This window comes from Rhagoletis pomonella, unplaced genomic scaffold (genome assembly GCF_013731165.1).
Source record: "Rhagoletis pomonella isolate Grant_MI unplaced genomic scaffold, Rhpom_1.0 Rhpom_scaffold_02374, whole genome shotgun sequence".
In the NCBI taxonomy this organism is placed as follows: domain Eukaryota; kingdom Metazoa; phylum Arthropoda; class Insecta; order Diptera; family Tephritidae; genus Rhagoletis; species Rhagoletis pomonella.
Genome location: NW_023460928.1, coordinates 1 through 23,038, shown reverse-complemented (window position 1 = coordinate 23,038; position 23,038 = coordinate 1). Strand labels below are relative to the sequence as shown.

The 23,038-nt window shown below is 38.2% G+C and overlaps 3 protein-coding genes across 4 annotated transcripts; 1 reads left to right on the top strand and 2 right to left on the bottom strand.

Moving 5' to 3' along the window:
* Positions 1-4,097: 4,097 nt before the first annotated feature.
* Positions 4,098-7,935, bottom strand: LOC118753345 (coiled-coil domain-containing protein 93-like). 2 transcript variants are annotated; one of them, XM_036488220.1, is made up of 10 exons: positions 7,699-7,935; positions 7,426-7,634; positions 7,089-7,218; positions 6,885-7,022; positions 6,657-6,815; positions 6,425-6,469; positions 5,853-6,163; positions 5,578-5,691; positions 5,240-5,442; positions 4,101-4,890 (listed from the first exon to the last, which is right to left on the bottom strand). In XM_036488220.1, exons 1-10 carry the CDS (start codon positions 7,783-7,785, stop codon positions 4,514-4,516), a joined length of 1,773 nt encoding a protein of 590 aa, XP_036344113.1. In that variant the 5' UTR covers positions 7,786-7,935; the 3' UTR covers positions 4,101-4,513. The 2 variants fall into 2 exon arrangements, with proteins under 2 accessions (XP_036344114.1, XP_036344113.1); XM_036488221.1 differs by lacking the exon at positions 6,425-6,469 and having other exon boundaries at positions 4,098-4,890.
* A 3,603-nt stretch (positions 7,936-11,538) lies between these two features.
* Positions 11,539-15,171, top strand: LOC118753343 (protein arginine N-methyltransferase 5-like). Its single transcript, XM_036488218.1, has 6 exons — positions 11,539-12,084; positions 12,716-13,160; positions 13,228-13,393; positions 13,452-13,614; positions 13,668-14,215; positions 14,286-15,171. The coding sequence occupies exons 1-6, from the start codon at positions 11,688-11,690 to the stop codon at positions 14,439-14,441; spliced, it is 1,875 nt and encodes a 624-aa protein (XP_036344111.1). The 5' UTR covers positions 11,539-11,687; the 3' UTR covers positions 14,442-15,171.
* Positions 15,172-20,076: 4,905 nt separating this feature from the next.
* Positions 20,077-22,987, bottom strand: LOC118753344 (kinesin heavy chain-like; the record flags this gene model as incomplete). The annotated part of the gene is given in 1 exon segment (XM_036488219.1): positions 20,077-22,987. A coding segment is annotated over 1 exon segment (444 nt), but the record flags the coding sequence as incomplete, so codon positions are not given.
* Between the last annotated feature and the right edge of the window lie 51 nt (positions 22,988-23,038).

Genomic DNA, 23,038 nt, shown 5'->3' with positions numbered 1-23,038 from the left:
TCTGACTCGAGCTCGTCTTCTACTGAAACTGAATGGGCTACAATTTTTTTTTCCCCCAATTTTTATAAATTTTCTAGAAAGTTTGAGACTTCAACTCACATGTCTTTTGTTATAGAACTAACTATATTTTTATAAAAAATTTAAATTAAGGAAAGAAAAAATTTTCAAAACCTGTCAATACATTTTATTACTATTTTCCTGAGCACAACTGTACATACATACGTAATACCTTTGACTTGTTTTAAAGTAATGAATTTTTATATTGATAATACTATATGTATTTAAAAATCTATTAGTTATTTTTTGTTAAATTAATGCGCTGTTATTTGGATGTTGTATTGAAAATAATAAAAAATACGCTTAAAAATTAGCTAATTTTTACGGCGTTGTACTGATTTTTGATCCCAACTGTACTGATTATGTCACTATAATATCTGGCCACCCCCCTACTCTGGAGGCATTTAGCTACAGTACTAAGAAGTGGTATTTTATCAAAGCCAGGTTACTGAGTTTGAATTGGAAATGTTAAGAACCCGCCGTGGCACCCACCAGAAGGTTGGCCGAGCGAACGTGTAATCCCTGGAACCATTTTAAGGTAAACTTAGAGGGATTGATATCTTTCGTATGTCTAGCTTGCCGACGAGATTTTATAATTCCATAGTTTTAAACGGCCGAAATACCTTAACTTGCTTAAAAAAAAATACAGATATAAAAAATGGGCACAGAAATAAAATATAACATCTTTAAATTAATTTTCATATTTGTATTAAAACGTGGGGTGAAACCCGCAGGTATAAGCTCTTCTTCTTCTTAATTGGCTCTGTAACCGCCTAAGCGATTTTGGCCGAGTCCAAAACAGCACGCCAGTCATTTCTCTTCTGTGCTAACTGACGCCAATTGAAAATGCCAAGTGAAGCCAAGTCCTTCTCCACCTGGTCTTTCCAACGCAGAGGAGGCCTTCCTCTTCCTCTGTTACCAGCATCGCGGCCCGCGTTGAATATTTTCAGAGCAGGAGCGTTTCTGTCCATCCGAACGACATGGCCAAGCCAGCGGAGCCGCTGAATTTTAATTCGCTGCACTATGTCTATATCGTTGTAAAGCTCATACAGCTCATCGTTAAATCGTCTGCGATATTCGCCATCACCAACGCGAAAAGGTCCGTAAATCTTTCGCAGATTCTTTCTCTCGAAAACTCCAAGAGCCGCCTCATCAGATGATTTCATTGTCCATGCTTCCGCGCCATACACCAGCACAGGCATGATGAGTGACTTATAGAGTGTGATCTTTGTACGACGAGAGAGGACTTTACTTCTCAATTGCCTACTCAGCCCAAAGTAGCACTTGTTGGCAAGAGTGATTCTCCGTTGGATTTCAAGGCTGACATTATTATTGGTGTTAATGCTGGTTCCCAAATAAACGAAGTCGTCTACTTTTTCAAACTTGTAACTGTCAACAGTGACGTGGGTGCCAAGACGCGTATGCTCTGACTATTTGTGTGATGACAGGAGATACTTCGTTTTGTCCTCGTTCACCACCAGACCCATTCGCTTTGCTTCTCTATCCAATCCCGAGAAGGCAGAACAGACGTAGCCCTTGTTTTTACCGATAATATCGATGTCGTCGGCATACGCCAGCAATTGTACGCTCTTATAAAGTATTGTGCCTGAGCGGTTCAGTTCTGCGGCTCTTATTATCTTCTCCAACATAAGACTAAAGAAATCACACGAAAGGGAGTCCCCTTGTCTGAAACCTCGTTTGGTATCAAACGGCTCGGAGAGGTCCTTCCCTATTCTGACGGAGCTGGTGGTATTGCTCAACGTCATTTTACACAGCCGTATTAGTTTCGCGGGGATACCAAATTCAGACATCGCGGCATAAAGGCAACTTATCTTCGTGCTGTCGAAAGCGGCTTTGAAATCGACAAATAGATGGTGTGTGTCGATCCTACTCTCGCGGGTCTTTTCCAAGATTTGGCGTATTGTGAATACCTGATCTATGGTGGATTTTCCAGGCCTAAAGCCACACTGATAAGGTCCAATCAGCTCGTTGACAGTGGGCTTCAGTCTTTCGCACAATACGCTCGATAACACCTTGTAACCTATGCTTAGAAGGGTAATTCCGCGGTAGTTGGCGCGTATGGCGGGGTCGCCTTTCTTGTGGATTGGGCAGAGCACACTTAAATTCCAGTCGTCGGGCATGCGTTCATCTGACCATATTCTGCATACGAGCTGATGCATGCACCTCATCAGCTCCTCGCCGCCGTACTTGAATAGCTCGGCTGGCAGGCCGTCAGCTCCAGCAGCTTTGTTGTTTTTCAGCCGCGTAATCGCTATACGTACCTCGTCATAGTCAGGCGGTGGGACAGCTACTCCATCATCATCCCTATAACGGTCCCACATGGCTCGCGTTGCGCCCGATCGCAGCGTGGCCCTGTAGGCGGCATCTTTTTTCTCTGCGGCTTCTTGACATTCCTCATCGTACCAGTTGTTCTTTCGGGCTCGCTGAAATCCAACTACTTCTTCGGCGGCGGTACTTAATGATCGGGAAATGTGGTTCCACTGCTCGCGTACGTCGGATTGTTGAAGAGTGCTCTCAGAGAGCAGGTGTGTGAGTCGAGTGGCGAATAAATTGGCCGTCTGTTGTGATTGCAGCTTTTCGACGTTAAGCTTTCCTTGCATTGTTGGGCGCACATTTTTTGCTGCACAGAGGCGGGTGCGTATCTTGGCTACAACAAGATAGTGGTCCGAGTCGATGTTTGGTCCTCGAGTGTACGTACGTCCAAAACGCTTGAAGCATGCCTTCCGTCTATCACAACATGATCGATTTGGTTTCTCGTTTTTCGATCTGGAGACAGCCATGTAGCTTGGTGGATGTTCTTATGCTGGAACCTTGTACTACATATTACCATATTTCGGGCCCCGGCGAAGTCGATCAGCCTCAGTCCGTTATCGGACGTTTCGTCGTGGAGGCTGAATTTTCCGACAGTGGCGCCAAAGATCCCATCCTTGCCCACCTTGGCATTAAAATCGCCAAGCACGATTTTGACATCGTGTCGGGGGCAGCGCTCATATGTACGTTCCAAGCGCTCATAGAAGAGATCCTTGGACGCCTCATCCTTCTCTTCCGTCGGGGCATGGGCGCAGATGAGCGAGATGTTGAAGAATCTAGCTTTGATGCGGATTGTGGCTAGACGTTCGTCCACCGGGGTGAACGCAAGTACTGGGTGACGGAGTCTCTCTCCTACCACGAATCCAACACCAAATTTGCGCTCCTTTACGTGGCAACTGTAGTAGACGTCGCAAGGCTTCACGCTTACTTTACCTTGCCCCGTCCATCGCATTTCTTGGATGGCGGTGATGTCAGCCTTTGTCTTCCCGAGGACATCAACCAGCCGGCCAGAGGCACCTTCCCCATTAAGGGTCCGGATATTCCAGGTGCATACCCTTAAATCATAGTCCTTTATACGTTTGCCGTGGTCGTCATCAGAAAAAGGGGGTCTCATCCGAGGCTGTTTGTTTCTTTTCATTGGGCGGGGTTTTAACGTGGCGGGACCCAAACCCAGCGCACGCAAAGTTTTACGCCTTCTCACTTTAGCTCGCTCCCAAACGGGTGTTTGGTTGCTACCCAGAGGATACGTGGATATAAATATCCGGACGTTGTGAGCTGCGATTTGAACCGTACGCACAAGAATCGCTTCTGGTCACTCCCAGGTGAGTGGCAGTCAAAAGTTTTCCACTTCTGCGCACGGAACCAGGTATAAGCTAGTAATTTTATTTAAAAAACATATGCCTTGCAAAATATTGTTTTAAAAATTAAAACTCATAAGTGTCCGCTGTACTAAATACAGTACATGCATTCCCAAAAGCTAAACGTTAGCTTTTCCGTTAATTTTACCTCCTAAGTTAGTTTAAATGGTTATTATGATCACATATGTATGTAAATAGGTTGGGTATGCTGGCCAGCCACTACGTGGCTTCGCAGAGACCATTAAGATCCATAGCGTTACCAACATATGTATATAAAATTATATATAATAAAATTTCAACCGTTTTAGTTTGGGCGCAAATGGGTTAATCCTAAAAGTAACAAAACATTCACAATTAATTTACTTTCATAAAATCCATTATTTTATTGGCAATACTTTAAATAATTTTAGTGTTATTTCTTTACTTTTAAATTTTTTAGTTACAAGTAATTAAGTATTTTTCCTAAATAAGCAAATTTTCGATGAGTTTGTAGCAAAATGGAATTCAAACAACATTTTTTCTACCTTCTCTATGTATTACATACAATCTTGTATTGGAATTGATAAACAAACTATTTTACTATAGCATTATTTATTTTAGTGTATAAATATCGCAATCAAAAAACTGTTTTTCCTTAATGTTGACTTTTGTGTAAGGGCTTTTTGGGAATATTTTTAACTTATTAAAATCTCAGAAATAAATTGCATCTTTGTTATTTTAAATTATAAATACTTTTTAACTTTAGGCAAATCTTTCTAAAAACTATACTATTTTTGCCGAATTGACTTTAAATGCTGTTGCAATTGTTCGCAACGTTGGCACTCCTTGGTCAGCTGTTTCACTGCGGCCGCGTATTGGCGCTGCAGTTCGAGCAGGCTCTGCAGCTCTGCATTCAATGCATCACGTCTCGCACACTCTTCGTTGTACTTTTGACGCACCTTTTGCTCGGTTTGCTTAACACCCGCGACAATCGCCTCAAATTGTTTGATAAACTCTTCACGGCCCTGTGCGCTAGTCATGCCTTCATTGTACGCCTCGCATATTGAATTGAGTAGTGAGAGTTCTTTTTCGAGATAACGCTTTTTGTCGTTCAGCGTATTAAACAGTGTGTAATATTGTTTTGTCTCGATATGTTTGGCACTCACTGGAAAGAAATATGCATGAATAATGAAACAATTCACATACATATCGTCGTTTAAAGTGCAAAACCGCGTATCAACAAAATGCAAAACCGCGTATGTGAAGTTTTAGAAATTATTTTCTAGAGTGTAAAAACACTCATTTCAAAATGGTTCTCTTTTTTATAAAGAAATCGCATTTCAGCCTAGTATATTTCAGGACGAATGGATAAGGATTGAGCAAGAGCTTGTGTGAGCAAATCCAATTTTTGGCAGCCAATGTCAGTTACGCGGTTTTGCAAAATGACGATACGCGGTTTTGTACTTTAAACGATGATATATGTATGCATATTGAGTTACAAGTTACAAACATACTTTCATTGTATAACTCATGGAATCGTCTCTGATATTGCGTCAACTCGGTGCGATCGGGTATGGCATCTAGACGTCTTTGTATGGCCACAATACCACGATTCTTTTTCGCTATCTGCAGCTTCAATTCCTGTATTTGTGCTTTCTCTTTGGAAACGGCAGCTTCTTGTTCCTCTGGCGTTTGTGTGTTGAAGGCCTCTAACTCGCTGAATGGCATGAAATTGACAGAAATATTGTAAAAATTCAAAGAAAATGAAATTAGTATATGAAAATTACAGTAATTAAAAAATCTATAAATGTGCTTGATGGAAAATCTAACCCTTTTCTTTTCTTCAACTTACTCAATCTCCTTTTGCAAGTTAGCCAAATCTTGCCGACAGAACTCTTTGAACTCCGACTCCTCTTTCTTTAGCTGATCATGCTGTTTCAGCATATCTTGCACTTTTGTAAGAAGCCTGTAACATTAGCAATTTGAAACAAATTCTTACTCATATAAGGGGTATACTCAAAGTCTTGCAATTCCTTGCACGTTGTACGGATTTCATGCTTACGCGGGGTTATAGAAAACTTAGAGAATAACCCCATTATTTCATTCAGTTTTCTTCGGTATACTCACTCTGGGTCAGCCTTCGCTTGGATGGCTTTGTACTGTTCAATTTCTGCTTCCAACTGCTGTTTTTGTTCTTCTAACTTTTGCAACTGCTGCTGTTGTTTCTTAAATTCTGTTTCTATTTCTTCATTCTCTTTGAGATTACGTTGAACTTTGCGTTCTAATGCTTCTTTCGAAGCTTCGAGCATTTTAATTTGACTATGTTCGGACAACTGTTTGGCATCCGTTTCCATTTCCTGTTGAAGTTCTGTGTAGTGTTTGTGCATTGCATTTCGTTCGTCGGTGTCGAGACGGTGCGTAGGCGAAGAAATGGCATCCTGTGCAGTAATAAAATAAATTTACATATCGTCGTTTAAAGTACAAAACCACGTATCAACAAAATGAAAAACCGAGTATCCAGGTATATAGTAGTGTATAGTATATTTCAGGACGAATGGATAAGGATTGAGCCAAGAGCTTGTGTGAGCAAATCCAATTTTTGGCAAAAAATGTGATGCGGTTTTGCAGAACGACGATACGCGGTTTTGTACTTTAAACGACTATATGCATATGAAAAAAAGAAATTTCCAATATTTTACCTCTTTTGCTATTGTTAAATATTTAAGCATTTGCTGAACATCAAACTGCAAATCAAAATATTAACATTTGCATACACAAAAGCCAACGAAATTATACAGGACCAGTCAATTGTTTGGATATACGAAATAAAACAAAATTTAAATAAGCAAATTATGGGAAATCATGTAAGCTTTGTGACATATTAAAAAGCAATTTAGTATATATACATAGGTTCGCAATTGACTTGTATACCTCATCTCCGCCGACAGCTCGATTTCTGGAATGGCTTTCACAAACCGCGCTCGCCGCTGCTGCGTTACCATATTCCAGCAATGTCATACGCACACGCGTTTTCTCGTCTTCGTTTCCAGTATCTTTTCGTTGGTATAGCCGCGTAGGGTTGTACAGTTCCTAGTAATAAACGAATGGAATGCAAATAATACTTCCTACATTTATAATATGCTGAAACAACTATCTTACTTGTATCCGCTTTATATGCGCCGACGCGTTTCTTATTTTTGCCAAATGGTCCTTGTCTGTTTTATATTGGTAGTGATTGTGGAACTGGCCAATAGCAAACCTCTTCAGTCGTTGCGCACGTTCCGTCCGATTTTCAACCTATAACAAATTTTTTCAGTTATTTAGATTTAAAACAACATACATGCATAATTTGTTAATACATACTGATTTCTTTACCAGCCATTGTATAACCGGGTGTATGCTAAGGAACTCCAGTCCTTGTATTTGATGTGGCTCTATCTGAAAAGGGCACTTCATTTGAGGCAACACAGATACGATTTTTTCAACAAGCGCGCTGTAAGTGGAAATTAATTAATTCATATGTATATGTAAGGTAGAGGAAGTATTGTAAAGAATGGAGGGCACAATGGAATACTAGGTCGCGGTGCAAATCTCACTTTATTATCTATGTATCTATATGTAGTGCATATAACAATTGTTTATGAACGCATTCAAATGGAAACAGTTTTTAGGTATTATAAATTTATTCGCTGATACGTACATTTTTTGCCCAATAGTTAGGTTTTCGTGAAACAACAAATCCACATCGACATCATAATCACAGCATTCGATGCACCATGTCATACCGCCAACAACTTTGTCGAAGGATGATAAGCCTTTAATACGCGCCCGATAATAGCCAGCGGCCACTAACAAATCGAATGTTTCCTGTTCTTTCGCTGTCGCATCCTCATCTTCACGCCGCTCCACCTATGCATTCAGAATATCCAATCGAAATGAGTAATTCAAGAAAATCCAATTTTCAATAACTCACCTGCACTTCCCGTCCTTCGGCATCGATGCGAGTGGCCAACTTCACGTTTGGCAAATGCTTTGAAAATATATCACGATTGGACGCCATCGTTGAACGCCCACTTTCATCACTTTTGATATAAGGCTTCTTAAATATTCGCTAGCTAATTTATCAAACAAACAATCTAGTGAAATACGCCGATTGGCAAAACGCAAAATGTTTTCGATAGCGCTGTCAAAGTAATCAGCTGGATTGCTGTGGTAAATAAAAAACAGCTGACCGTGGTAAAGAAAAAAGCTAAAATTTGGTTCTTTCCCGTACTCAGAGCTGGGATGCCAAAAAAGGCACAGAAATCTTCCCGTACTAAAATAAATGGGTTACCGTTGAAACACAATGGCCCGTAGTTATAGTCAAAATAAAGTCGACTCTAAAGTTAAAAGCAGCTTTTTGACATAACTTTCAATGGGATATCTCTCAAAAAACGTACTTTTAACTTTAGAGTCGACTTTATTTTGACTATAACTACGGGCCAATATGTACCGACGAACGCCCAAAAATTTCGCTCAGTAAAACACAACTACGGCGACAACGAATTCTGCTGCTTATGACAAGGTACAATTAACATTTTTACAAACAATAAAAAAAAATTCACCCGAAAATTTGTCATCCGCCCATAGTAAAACCATGGAAACCAAGAGTGAAAAGTGAACCGGGTCGGGGAAAATGAGACTTCTGATAAAGCTAATTATTAATTTTTAACCAAAACTAATACAGTATTTTTCAATTTCGATTTAAAAACTTGAGAATATTTAGCATATGACCATAACGGATCGTATTTTGCCGCTGCCGCCAACGGCGACGATAAAACACGATCTCACTGTTTGAAAACGAAGAAAAAACTTTAACACCTCAATTTAAAAAATGCATTATTTGTATCATTTTCAGTTTAAATGAAACTTTTTTCAAATTAAACGAAACCATTTTCAAACAAAGCGAAAACTTTTTTAAATTAAGTGAAACCTTTTTCAGGTCAAGCGAAACCATTTTCGATTTAAATGAAACCTTTTTCAGATTCAATGAAACTTTTATTCAAATTAAACGAAACTTTCTTTTAAGAATGTTTCATTTCAATTGAAAAAAGTCCAATTTAATTTGAATAAAGTTCTATTGAATCTGAAAAAGGTGTAATTTAATTTGAAAAAGGTTTCGCTTTATCTGAAAAAGGTTTCATTTAATTTGAAAATGGTTTCGTTTAACCTGAAAAAGGTTAAATATAATTTGAAAAAGATTCACTTAATTTGAAAATGGTTTCATTTAAACTGAAAATGCTATACTAACCCCCCTATTCTGCAATTTTTTCGTATTCGGATTTTGCTACGAATCGTAGAAATGGCATGTGCTTTCGAACTTTCGAAATTCGTAACAATTGCATGCTTAAAAACTAACGAGTAAGAAATTGACAGATTATTTGTATAATTTTGTACGGAAGCAATTGTGTGTCGGAAGCGAGATGAAAGATGTAAATCGATGTATGTTTGCAGGAAATATTAGTGGTGTTCTTTTACACCCTTATTCTGCAACTCTTTCGTATTCGGATATCGCTACGAATCGTAGAAATAGTATGTTGCAATCCGAATCGTATTTTCGAACTTTCGAAATTCGTAACAATGGCATGCCTAAAAACGAACGAGTCAGCTTTTTTGCGTATTTTTGTACGAAAACAATTATGTGCCGGAGGCGAAATAAAAGATGTAAATCGATGTGTGTTTGCAAGAAATATTGGTGGTGTTCATTTAAACAGATAAATTTGCCTTTCGCATATTCGTATATTTTTATCCACTGCTTCATATAAACAAGCCAAAAAGAATCTTTGTTGCCCCTTATCGAGAAACTTGGGTCCGGTTTAGTTATTTGTACAATGATTTTCGGTTGTTGTGTCCAAACGCATAGCCCGAATCCAAAAACTTTATAACTTACACGTGTAATCAAAGGATTCCTATTTTATTTAAGATAAATGTTTCAAATTTCCTACCACTAGCTTATTAATAAACTCGGTTTGCACTATGCACTTTTTTACAAATTTCGACGTGGGTTCTGCGCAAAAATATTGTGGACGGCGTAGCCGGAGTGATATGCACAAGAAATGTTGTATACCTTTGACATGTGGAAGCCCCTCTTCCCCGCAACACAGAAAGGTGAATTCTATTTAGTAAGGATTATAATCCCTAAGCGCGGCCGAAGGCAGAGGCAAGCGCAACAGGTGGTAGACCTAACAAAGTGCATGTTTTCAATGGCTTGGAAGAAGCTGTTATTGCATTAACTGGATTAGGAACCAGTTCTTCAGGCATAGGAGGAGTTCTGGCTCGTGGTTTAACAATTCAACCAGAAGCTGACATAGATGCGCCCATGGTTACTATGCCCGACAGCTCCGCTTACCTTTGTGAATCCATTGCTATAGCGCCCGCTTACTCTGCTACTATAATTGCAAATACATCAGAATGCATAATTTTCCTCAAAATATATAACATGAACCAATTTTACAATAAACAAGCACATGATGAGTGTTTTTTTAATTCCTTTCCAGTTTGTTTTCCTTCATTCAGCTATATTCGAAAAACAACTGATAGCTGGCAATGCTGCACATGTTTCCGCAAGGGTTGCAGCATGTGGAATCTTCGTTTTTCGTAGCGTAGCTACGAATTGCGAATTACGAAAATTCGGGTTTTTTTTTTGCCAAAAACTATCGATAGTGGCGACAGTTTTCAACTATCGATAGTATCGCAGCTCTATATTGTGAGTCGCTGCTTTGGCACCACACTTTCTAAAAAACAGCTGATTTGGAAAAACCTACGCTGCCACTGCCACTGCGTTATTGTATTTTGGGCTTTAAAACTTAACAAGAATTTTAGCGAGGGATTGTGGATTTTGGTTAAATAAATCATTTATTTGCAAGAGATTTTTATTCATTTTGAAGATAAATCTAATATGTAGCAAGTGAAGTAAAACGAAGTAAAATGAAGTGACGAAGTGACGACTTTCAAAGTGAAATGTAAAACTTCAATTGAAGTGACAGTGGCAGCACTAGCAGGTATCGGTTTTCGTTTCCGCCAAAAATCAATTCCGTCTCCTTTTTCTACCAAATATGTCTTAACATCTGTCAAATATCTGTTTGGACATTGTCTCGTTTTCTCATGTGGGCAACTTGCTGTCTTAACATATCACTTTCAGAATGGCATCCAGCCAATCAGATCGGGCTGTACCCAATGTAAATGGCGCGGTTAAATGAAAACTGAGTTGTCAAACTACGAAATGACAGCTGATGTTAAGACAGCGATGGTAAGGAATTCGGCGAGACAGATATGGTTTAACAGTGGAAATTTACGGTCTCCACTTGACATTTCTGTCTTACCACAGCTTTTTTAACAGAATCTGTAGAAGGTGGAGACGTGGGGTAAGAGCGTGTCAGACATGGCAATATTTCCTACTTTTCCACGCAATTCGCTGTCAAATTGAGGAAGAGGAATTTTATTTAGATGTGTGAACAGCCATAAAAATAAAAGAAATAAAGATTGCATAATGTGACTGCAACTCAAAGTGCGCAAATCGAATTCGGAAATAAAAAAAAAACCTATTAGGAAATACATTTTACATGCAAGGTGTGTCTGCTCCTGCAACTGCTTTCTGAAAATTCTCAATTTGACAGCTCTTTCGAAATATAGTGCATACGAAATATATAGCCACGTCTGACATGCTCTTTAGTTTGGAAAAGTAGAACTATTTTTAGCAACCCTGTGGGACTGCCTAACTATCAATTGCAACCCTGCCTTGAAACCCACTCATATTTTTCTTTCTACTTTGTGCTGATTTTTGTTTTTTACCTGCGATTTTTCTTGAATGAATTGGCGTCTAGCCGGTAAAACGTGGGTGCATGTGTGAAAGAAATTGTTCTGGAGACCTTAAAAAATATAAGATATATTACTGAAAAGGCTTTTTAAAGTAAAACAATCACAATGCCATACCTTTGTTTGTTACAAGATGGTAATGAGAGCCTGCCGCGTCTCATGGAGAAAGCACAGCAAAACGGCTACGCAGTTGTAGCGGCTCCCATAAATGCTACTGAAATACCTTTGGAGTTTCAGGAACCGCCAATGTGCGACCGGCAAACGGAGTTCACATACTCTGATCTCATCTTCCCGTCAGATCAATGGAATGGAAAAGTTATAAGCATGTTATCGGATACCATCGATTGCGAGGCCGAGGATCCGGTGATGCGTCGCAATGCAGAAGAGGTATTGAAACGGGACATTTCGTGGGCAGAACATTTACAATACGGTGGTTATACAATGCTACAACTAAAATCTGAGAGGAATCTCAATATGGCACGCATTGCGTCGAGTACTGTGAAGGGTAAGTGTGCATTGATCTATGTTTATTAGGGTGGTCCTTAAATGAAGGAAGCATATTTTTACATCCGATTTTCTAAGCCTCAACCACTGCTTCGATGCAACTATAGTCGAAGATATCACATATAAATTTTGGTCCTGATTGGGGACGGTAAAGTCGTGTCGCACAAAGAGCAAATTTCAGATTCCTCTATGGAGACTCGGAAAATTTAAATTCGTTTTTTTTTTTTCACCTAATACACAATCGATACTACTTTAGTCGAGCATATCATATAAATTTTGGCCCCCCCTGTGATCGTGGTATTACCGATTGAGGGGGCGATACTGAAAAAAATCGTTCATTTGATTTTTTATGGACCACCCTAATGTATACACATTTCGTTAGGATAGTGGAAAGGGCCTAACTCACATCGACGCTGAAATATAAGAAGCCATAACTAAAAATCCAAAATTCACTTTTTGATTGATTATGATGCATTTCATCGAACTACAAGTCCTGACATCGTTTTATGCAATACATTTATTTTTTGCGGTTTTTAAATACATCCTTTCCATACTATACTAACAATATGTAGATGGATTCCCTAACATTAACGGTTTCAGAGTTGCATATTCATATTTATGAATTTGTATAGGATTGCTGCTTGTACAAGTACCGTTATATAATTCAAAGGTGGCACAATCTACCTGGCGACGTGACATTGACGAGGAACAACTGGAACGCATTGAACAGCAAGACACCTGGCATTGGTGGAACAGCTTCCGGTGGGCTGCCGATTTCAATCCAAAAATAAAATTGGCCCTCGAGTTGAGTGAAAGTGATCGGCCATCATTGGAAGTGGTGCGCCGTTGGATAGGTGAGCCAGTGGAGGCAATTATAATACCCTCCACAATGTTTATTTGCAATCGCCAAAACTACCCAGTGCTCCCAAAAACTTGGCAGGAAATTTTGTCGTATTTTACGCGTGCACGCGTAAACATAATAATCTCTTCTGATGTAAATGATGTCAGTCTTAAACTCTATGCAGAGTATATGCTCCGGTTCATGGAAACTCATGGTGATTTTCACGAGCTACAAGCGTAAGTTGAGCTATTCATGTACATATGTATTCATTTGTTATAATTACATACATTTTTTGTATGGCAGTTTTGAAGATGTTCTGGAGGAGCCGCTACAACCCCTATATGACAATCTGGACTGTTATACGTATGAGGTATTCGAAAAAGATCCTGCAAAATATAAGCTATATCAGGAGGCCATTGAGCAAGCTTTGTTGGATCGTGTTCCCGAAAAGGAAAATAAGAATACATTGGTAACAAAATTTTTAATGAAATCAATAGTGACGATTTACCATGTTCCTTTTCCCACAGACCGTAATAATGGTACTGGGGGCTGGTCGTGGCCCACTTGTACGTTCGGCGCTTAATGCCGGAGAAAATACTGGTCGGAAAGTTCGCGTATATATTATTGAAAAGAATCCCAATGCTATACGTACACTGAATGCAATTGCTAAAAAGTTATGGAATAATAAAGGTATACATTTGTTGTCTATCTTAAATCAAAACCTCAACTCTTATGCTCCATAGATGTACACATTTTCTCCAAGGATATGCGAGAATTCTCACCACCTGAACCTGCCGACATTCTAGTTTCCGAGTTATTGGGCTCATTTGGCGATAACGAACTTTCACCAGAGTGCTTGGACTGCGCACAAAAGTTACTAAAACCTGATGGAATAAGTATTCCCTGTAAATCTACCTCTTATATCAACCCGATAATGTCTTCAAAGCTGCTGAACGGCGTGCGGCAAGTGATACGGCACGAGACATTTGGTCGCCAGAAACAGGCCACGTATCATACACATGCTGAAAGCGGATTTGTTGTGTTACTCAAAAATATTTACAATATTGGTTTGCCACAACCTTTGTTCGAATTTATTCATCCCAATCCCCAACAGCCAATCGACAACAGCCGCTATAAAGCGTTGCGTTTCGATGTAGAAATGGATTGTGTACTCACCGGTATAGCAGGGTACTTTGACACTGTACTTTATAAGGATATTAAGCTGAGCATTAATCCGCAAACGCACACGCCAGGCATGTTCTCTTGGTTTCCGATGTATTTTCCCTTTGCGGTAATATATTTTGATATACCTGTATGTTTTGAGTATTTTCTTACAAAAAATATGTGTAATAAATTTGCAGGATCCTATGGATGTAAAGAGAGGGCAAACTATTGAAATTCATTTTTGGCGTTGCGTTACAAAGCAGAAAATCTGGTATGAATGGTGTTTGGCTTCGCCGTTCCGCACCCACATACACAATCATGGCGGACGTTCATGTCCAATATACTGTACGTAAACTGATAAGTTGGTGCGAGTAGTTTCTATATATTACTATTCTAAGCAATATCTAATTAGAATTACATTATTAACACGCTGTGCTACTTGACAAATTTAAAATAATAATTTGTAGTTTTTATGTTCCAAGACGATTAAAGAATTGTATGTACATAAGCAATGTATATAATATTTCGTATTGTAAAGTCAACGGGTTTAGAGATGACAAGTGTTTGTCAATTTGGGTGTTAATTAAGCAGAATTTCCCATTAATACCTTAATTATTTACGTTTAAATGGTTGGCTATTTATAGTGTTGATATCCACACATTTTTTTATGTTTATGTTTAATTTGTTTAAGCTCTATTTGGTAACTTTTTGTCGAAGGCTTTTTTAGAAGTCTTGCAGTAAATGACAAAAAAAAATTTATTTGACCTTTATTAGGTCTAACAGCATTTTGCTGGGAAATTATTAAAACTACTTATGTATATTGAAGTGTATTGTCTATGGGCTTTTTAGAAGCCAATTAATATAACTTCTGGCAAATATTAATTATACATACTGTGTATTGAAGCCATGGCATTTTTGCGTAGCTATTAATGGAAGCAAATATATTTAAAACAATTGACTACATACATGCCTTTCGAAATATTATATCCTGCTGATGTAAAAAATAAGACAAATTTGTTCAAGAAAAATTGTAAAACGACACTTTGTTAGTAAGTTTAATACCAATAAATGCCAAGTTAAGAATTTGTCGTCTAACGTAAAAAAAAAGTTTCCGCTGGTTGGTAAACGTTTAGATACGAACATATTGAAAAGACGTTGGACGTGCAGCGTTTTCAAAACAAGTAACGAAATCATTTTGCTGTTTAAAGTGCGACATTCAGCTCTTAATTCTCACATAAGCAGGTCTGTCACAGAATCCACACGTTCTTAGCAATTCCGATACAGTGACCGCATTTTCGTAGATTTCACGAAAAATCTATGATAGCCCCCTGTTCTGTTATCTGTTCTGTATTGGGATTCGAAAGGCGACATGGACAAACAAAATCATTGTCAAGTATTCGAATCCGAATGATTTGCTTTTCGAATCACGATACATAGTAGACTCACTGCTTACATCAATGGCCAAGAACGCACGATCAGTCGATGGCGTTCTGCTGAAAAAATAAGTTTGCTAATTAAAGTTTAAGCGACAGGAAAAAAAATTACGTTGCCAATATAGCAACTCAGTTGTTGTTGTTGTAGCGGCTAACACAACCCCGCCCAGATGGGCTAGTCCCTCAATCGTTGTGGTCAAGCTCAACTAACGGGAGACCTAGGAAGCGAGCAGCTTCGATGGGGTTTGTCCATAGAAGCAGATGCGTTAATTGAGTGGGGTTTAGTGGCACTCGTTGGGAACATCTGCATCTAATATTCCCAGCACGAGTTTAACCTGCTGCAGTAGCCAGAGCGAAGGTGGGGTATTGTGGTCCGAGTCTCCCGAGGCAGTCGAAGCTCCGTTTCGTCCACGTCTGATGGTTGTGTAGGTCTGTACTGACCCCCTGTGAATGCCGTTTATGGCCTGTCGGGTCCGGAGGCTGCTATCTGGACTTCATCCGTCAAGCGACCACACCGGCGCTGCGTAGTTTAGAATTGACCGGCTTTAGAATCGACCGGACCTATTTGCGGCTCTGTACTTTATTGTCAATTCGGTTGTGTGCGCCGAGGAGAGCAGACTATCGAAAGTTACTTCGAGAATTTTCGGAGTATCCACGGTCGGAATTTGTACGCCATCGACGTAAATTCCCAGCTGTAGTCTGTCCTCCTTCGTCCAGGTGGTAAAAAGGGTTGCCGAGGATTTTGTAGAGCAAAGGGTTTAGGCTCCTTGTAGTGAAGAAGCGAAGAAAGTTCGGAGAGGAAAGTAAAAAATTAAATAGCAGCGAGGAAAGGGCACCACCCTGTGGAGCCCCCTGTTTAATTCTCGCTTTGCTGGTTTTGTCTCTAAAATGACTGACGAATGTCGGACGGCTTAGATAATTCGCCGACCACCGTTTGAGTCCTCGTGGGAGAGAGAAAGCCTCAAGTCTCTATTAGCGTGGAGTGACTGGCGGTGTCACACGCCTTTGACAGATCCAACGCTGCTAGGACTGACCTCACAGGGGCGGTTTCGGTTTAGGCCGCGTGTTATCTGAGTGTTTATGGCGTTAAGTGCTGTTATTGTGCTGTCCAATTTTTGATGAAAGGGGGCTAATAGGGGAAATTTCCGAGTCGGTCGAAAAATCGATGTTAAGAATTTCAATTACACTCTTGGTATTGTGATTATACTTCCGGAAAAAAGAGGCCTAAGTGTACAGTGTTATGGGGTGCACTCATGGGCGTAGCCAGGTAGGGGAGGGGGGTACTCGAGCCCCCCCTAACTTTCCTTATATATATATATAAAATAGTACCCTGAAATGCCAGCTTAATAGGGTCGAGCCGCCCCCCCAAAATTTCATTCTGGCTACGCCGATGGGTGCACTCTACAATTTGAGTTATGAAGAATTTTTTAGACCGAAGTTTAGTAAAACTTCAAACTTGCACTGTATTATACTCAAATTTAATGGGCTACAAAACTGCATACTCAAAAAAATTCTAAACAAAATTTAAAAAATTTGTAAATTTGTAATTTACTCATTTTACTCAGCTTCGGTGTAAAAAAAAATCATAACTCAAATTATTGTAGAGTGCACCCCGAAATACTATACTTAAATATTGCGCAATACTCAGAGCTACCATTGTGATTTTTTGTGTGTGTATGTATGATTTTATCGATAAAAACTCTTTAATTGCGTACGCATGTTCACTTTGAGCAAATTTTGAGCGCTGGTTGGGAAAATCTTCGGTAGATTGGTCAAATCGCCAAAATTAGGGCCCAATTGGGAGAAACTTGTGGCTCTAATCGGGCAACCTCAAACACTTTCCAGCAAGGAAACTTTATCATAATGGGCAACAATTTTTGTGCCCTCAACTGGCACGAAAATCTGCTAGCATCATATAAGTGCATTTTCAGAAAAAACATCATAGCTCGAAAACGACGAATTTTAGCATATTGCTACTCATACTGAAAATAGTTTATACTCTTCCCTAATAGACAAAAAAGTTTGAGAAAAAAATATGGCCATTTAAAAAAAAATCAATTAAAACAATTTTTTATAAACAGTAATTAGTTATTAATAAACAATTACTGATGTTTAGTTCACTAGATCGATAGTAGATGATTATCTGCAATTTAAAAAAAAACAAAAAAAAAATCGTTAAAATCCAAAAAAAGTTGCTATTAAGAGAGGGAAAAAGAAACGTTCGTACTCAAAAAGAAAAAAATTCATTATTCGAAAAATTCGAATTTCTGAGCAAAAAGAAAAAATACGTGTCTCCTTAAATTGTTCAGGGAACAATCGCTGATCGCAAACTTACAATTCAGTTTTCCTCGGCCTGGGTGATTTGAGATGGAAAGACCCTAATATAAATTTAATGTTAAATAATATAAATTTTTGCATTCGCGTAAATTGTAAATGGATAAGCCCTTCTAGAAGGCATGCAAGGAAGCACTTTTTTCAGCCCTTTATGGGTAGGCCTCTTAGAATGGCTTGTGCACAAGTGCGATCCAGTATAAAAAGTTGAGAGCATTTAAGTCTCGCTGTCATCCCGTTTCTGTCCGGATGTGTGACAAGTGCGAAGTTTTGTCCAATGCCAATATTGGGCAGCCGTCAGCTCATAACTCTTCTTGGTGGCTGAAAAAGCTTCCGAGATGTTAATCATTAGTGAGATGGCTTCCTGTTTTGATCTCAAAAGAGAACTGAAGACTTTTGACCACTCAGATGCCTCGCCGTTTAGCGTGTTTGTCCCTATTGGTATCCTCACTACTGAAAAAGGAACGCAATCGGTCACAAGACTTCTCTTTGTTTACTGGTTTCTCGTGATACATTGATGGAACGACTGTCCCTGACTACCACATGGCCAGATATGATGTCCTGGGCGTCCTACGACCCACCAAAGCTCTCAGCAATGAGCAAAGAACTACCTGACCTGTTGGGGTTCTTCTGAAAGGATTGCCTTTCCCTTCAAAAGGTTCTGTCCCAGTTGAAATGACCCGGGCTCAAAGAAGACCGTCGAACACTTCCTGTGCGAGTATCCATCCCTCGGAAGGATGAGGCTAAATACACTCGGTGGTAGTTTGCACGTGTTGTGGAATCAAAATGTCAAACCTGCTAATTGATAGTCATCAGGGTGACAAACCACTTAAACCAACCTTCTCTTCTAACCCCCTCGGACCGCAGGATTTTGGAAGCTTTTACCTTTCAGATGCAACAAGCCATCAGATTCACCGCTAATGAAAGTAGCAGAAAAACGGAAAAATCGCATATGCGGAAAATGCTCTACGGATCATTTTGAGCAACTTTGCTTAAGAAACTATGGGTGTAAAACCAATTTCGAGCCAGCGAATTTTAAGGAGAAGTTTCATATCAGGTAATACAAGATTTTGTGGGAAAAACTTAAACAAATAGCTAATCTATTAGTGTAAGGGTACAAAAAGAAGTTTATATTTTTTAATACATAAATGATCAGAATTGAAAAAGAAATCGATTAAGCGGTGGCTGCCTGTCCGTCCGTCTGTGCACGCGATAACTTGATTAAAAATTTAGATATTTTAACACAATTTGGTATGTGTCCTTTTTAGCGCCGGACGGATGGTATAGAAAAAAGGCAAAATCGGACAATAACCACGCCTACTTTCCATATAACGGTAGTTTTCAGAAATACGAAAACTGCGATATTTTAGTAACTACTCATTCTTATTAACTCAAAATTAATTATTAAATGATTTATAAACGACAAATAATAATATTATAAATTTTTGGAAAATAGGCGTAGCCAGGTCTACTTATGATTACATGTGTTTATCTTGGTAACCGATGCACCACTTTCTTCCAAACTTGGCACAGTTGTTGACCTTGGTACAACATACCAAACGACTGAAAATTTTTAAAATCAGTTCATATCCACGTCCACATCCCGTATAACAGTTATTTAGAAAAATACGAAATCTTCGATAAATCAATAAATACTGTAGCTAGTTTACCAAAAATTAATGTTTGCAATAACTCTTTAGCAAAAAATACATTTATGATAAAATTTTGGAAAATGGGCCTGGCACCGCCCACTCATGACCACATCTGAATCTCGGTAACCGTTCGATCAATTTGTACCAAACTCGGTATGATTATTGTGCTTGCCACATAAAAGCATAACATTGAAAATTATTGAATCGAACTAAAATTACGCCTTGCATGGTTTCAGCAAAAAAAAAAATGCTGCTATAGCAGCTTCGCCTTGAAATTTGGGCGATTTTCAGCGAGCCTATAGACTATGTAGTCGGGCTATTGTTGAATCCATTGTAGTACGATTGTCGTGACAGTGCCCACTTTAGAAGGCTTTAAAAATTGAATGTGTTTTGACCTTGCATACTACATTGACACACTGAAAATTCGCTTCTGCTAATGAAAACAAGAATAAATTTCGTACATATATTTTTTTATTATTTTTTATATCTTTTCATATATGTATTGTATATGTACGTATGTACATACATACATATGTACATATATAACTACTGACTTTTTCGTTTTTTATTGTATGATTTCTCATTTTCATAGTACTACAATCTTTGAATCCTCTTGACGCAGAGTTAAATTTCCGCGCATGCGTGTGTGTGTGTTTGTATGAATTGTGTTTATAAGCAAATTATTTTTATACTTATTTTAGTCAAACTTTTTGAATGAATGCATTTGGAGAAACTCGTAGTAATTTTTAACTTTTTTCATCATTACAATTATTATATAGCAAAAAAAACATTGTGCAAAACACTTCGCAGCTAAAGTGACGCAGCAACGGGTGTTCCAAATACTGTGCCACACAATCTCTTTCCTGTTCGCAAATTTTCTTATTTCACTAAATATTCAATGGCATAGTACAACGTGGCGCTGAGTAAATTTATTTGAAAGCACATTGCATCTTAACGCTGCTGGCATAATTTGGTATAAGTATAATTTGCATAAATATCCACTTTGTTTGTTGAAACTACTTTAAATTTTTATTTATTTTTATTTTATTTTTCATTTAAATGTATGATCAATATTATAATTTCCCTTACTGAACTTACGAATATAATAAAGTGCAGAATTTGCGAATTTAAAGCAGAGCGTGAGCACCGTTTTATTTAATGCGGTCGCTACTTTTACTATATTTACTTTTATAGTTACACCTTTTTTTGTGAAAAATGTCGATAGTTTTGCTCAACATACTTTCATACCTTTTTTATGATTTAGCGGTTATATAAAAAAATTCTGCAGATTCATACTTTTGAAAAACTTTAATGACTTCATATTTTTTCAGTATTGTGTTCATTAGGTTCACAATAAAAATATTGTTTCAATATTTCCACTTACTGCATTTAAATTTTTTTCTCTTTCACAAATGGTACAAAACCTGAAGACTTTAAATTTGCAATTCACCGTATTAAAAAAATAAAATAAGCATAGTTGTCCAGTAAGAAAAACATGGTGAATGCTTGAATGAAAAAAGCTTAGTTTACAATATAAGTACGTGTGTAAGTGTAACGACACCCATTATTAATGAGACATTCAGGTAGGTTCTGCAACTCACTTCCGAGTGAGTTTCAACTCATGCCAATTTTAATTAAACGAACTTAGCTCGAATTCACACGAAACTGAATTACAGAAGCGTTTCAATAATAGCTAGTTGTAATTAGTTGCTATTAAAATGAATATATTTATTACTTTTAGAAGTCAAGGCAATCATGTATGAATGGATGTATTTCGAGTTTACATGTAAAGCTGAGAAACTGCGCCTACAAAAACAATTTTTCAGCAGCTGAGAGTTTAGACTTTCCAAAAACCGTAAATTTTTGAATGAATAATTAAAAAAATATTCTATGTATGTATTTAAGTATATTGCTATGCAACCAAAGATACCTTTTAAAGTCTTATTAGAATATAAAATCGTTACAATTGAACTGAGTTTTCACGAACACACAACGCCAGCCCTTTTAGTTGCTATTAAAAGTGGATAAAAATATGTTTAGAAGTAACTTAGTACATATGTATTTACATGTGTATTAGTAAATGAATGGCCGAAGAGTAACTTCAAATCAATTACAAGTAAATATTGGAAATTGAAAGTTCACTGTATTTGAGCACGGTTTCAAAAGGCACAAATTCTTAGTACATTCAGCACTGCATTCATTAGCAAAATACATATCCATGGAATTTCGCGCCAGGCAAAATTATGCTTTTGCTGTCCAAATATGACATTCTTTCTCAAGGATAAAAAAAAACAAAAATAGAAATACCTCATTAAAGGTAAGACTAATGCTAAAAACCCTCAAAAACAAAGAAAGATTAAAACATTAGCAAGAAACAGAAATAAAAAAAATAAAGAAAACAAGATAATGCAGAACGTAAGAACTATATGACCACATCCCAAACCAGAGTTCAAAAGCTTGGTTACCAAATTCTCTATGCCCAAAATATAACAAATAAAAAATCATAGAAAACATTGAAAACATACCTTCTTTTCGTGTAGCAACCAAAAGTGACTTTCGCACATTCTTTTCATTTTTCACAAGTATGTTGTATTTTATATAGCTTGTTTTTAGTTTTTTTTGGTTTTTTTTTTCATTTAAATTTTCTTCATATTCTGTATGGTTTAAAATTATATTTTATATCATTAGTTTTCTTGTATTACAATTCATTATTATGGTTTTCATGTAAAATAAATAATTATTTTGTTTTCTCTAAATAGAAATGTTTAATCATTTTTATATGCTTCTACATTCCTATAATTGTTGCTAAGCATTTGGCTCGCTTCAATGCATTTCAACTTTTCTAATCCCTTCTCTTTTCCAAATCCGCCACGGCACGCATGCTACTCCGCCGCAAATTCTTAAAAACTTATCCCTCCCTTCCACCTCTCAAACATCTTCTATCCTCTCGCACTTTATTTCTGGCTTGCATCATTCATTGGAAAATTGCAAATGGTTTTACTTTAAAATGTAGTAGTATTTGCAAATACATTAATCGCTTTATGAGTTAACAGCACTTGCCTGCGGCAATTGGCCGCCAATTGCATTGCCGCCGCCACCGCGAATGGCAATGTTGCCCTGTCCGGCGCGTATGGGCTTGGCGATTTGTGCCTGGGGACCACGGCGTCCGAGATGCTTTTGCCGCACCGCTTCCTTGATGCGATCCACTTCGTATTGGTAACGTTTGCGGTCGCGCATCGCACCTTCTTTCGCCTCCTTCAACGCCGATTCTAACGCCTTGACACGCTCCATGGTGGTGCGCAGACGCTTCTCCAGTTTTGGCAGTTCACAGCGCAAATCAGCATTGTCACGCACCAATTGCTTATGCACCTTTGTCAACTGGTCGAGATTGTTTTCGAGGAAGGAGATTTTCTGTTTTTGTGCCAAAGAGCAGCCATCCTCTTCGTTGTCTTCGTTGATCACGGTCTTCTTGATGCGCGCCTGCAGTGAAATGAGAAAATGAGTAGTTACACTTTGTATGAATTTGGGTGATTT

What these genes read in the sequence shown, in the direction of transcription:
- LOC118753345 (XM_036488220.1), bottom strand. Translation starts at nt 7,785, where the DNA reads ATGGCGTCCAATCGTGATATATTTTCAAAGCATTTGCCAAACGTGAAG. An exon ending in CTAACTATTGGGCAAAAAAT is followed by an intron (nt 7,219 to 7,425) that starts GTACGTATCAGC and finishes TTCCACTTACAG; the next exon opens with CGCGCTTGTTGAAAAAATCG. An exon ending in GAGCTGTCGGCGGAGATGAG is followed by an intron (nt 6,470 to 6,656) that starts GTATACAAGTCA and finishes TTTGATTTGCAG; the next exon opens with TTTGATGTTCAGCAAATGCT.
- LOC118753343 (XM_036488218.1), top strand. Translation starts at nt 11,688, where the DNA reads ATGCCATACCTTTGTTTGTTACAAGATGGTAATGAGAGCCTGCCGCGT. An exon ending in TGCGTCGAGTACTGTGAAGG is followed by an intron (nt 12,085 to 12,715) that starts GTAAGTGTGCAT and finishes GAATTTGTATAG; the next exon opens with GATTGCTGCTTGTACAAGTA. An exon ending in CGATGTATTTTCCCTTTGCG is followed by an intron (nt 14,216 to 14,285) that starts GTAATATATTTT and finishes ATAAATTTGCAG; the next exon opens with GATCCTATGGATGTAAAGAG.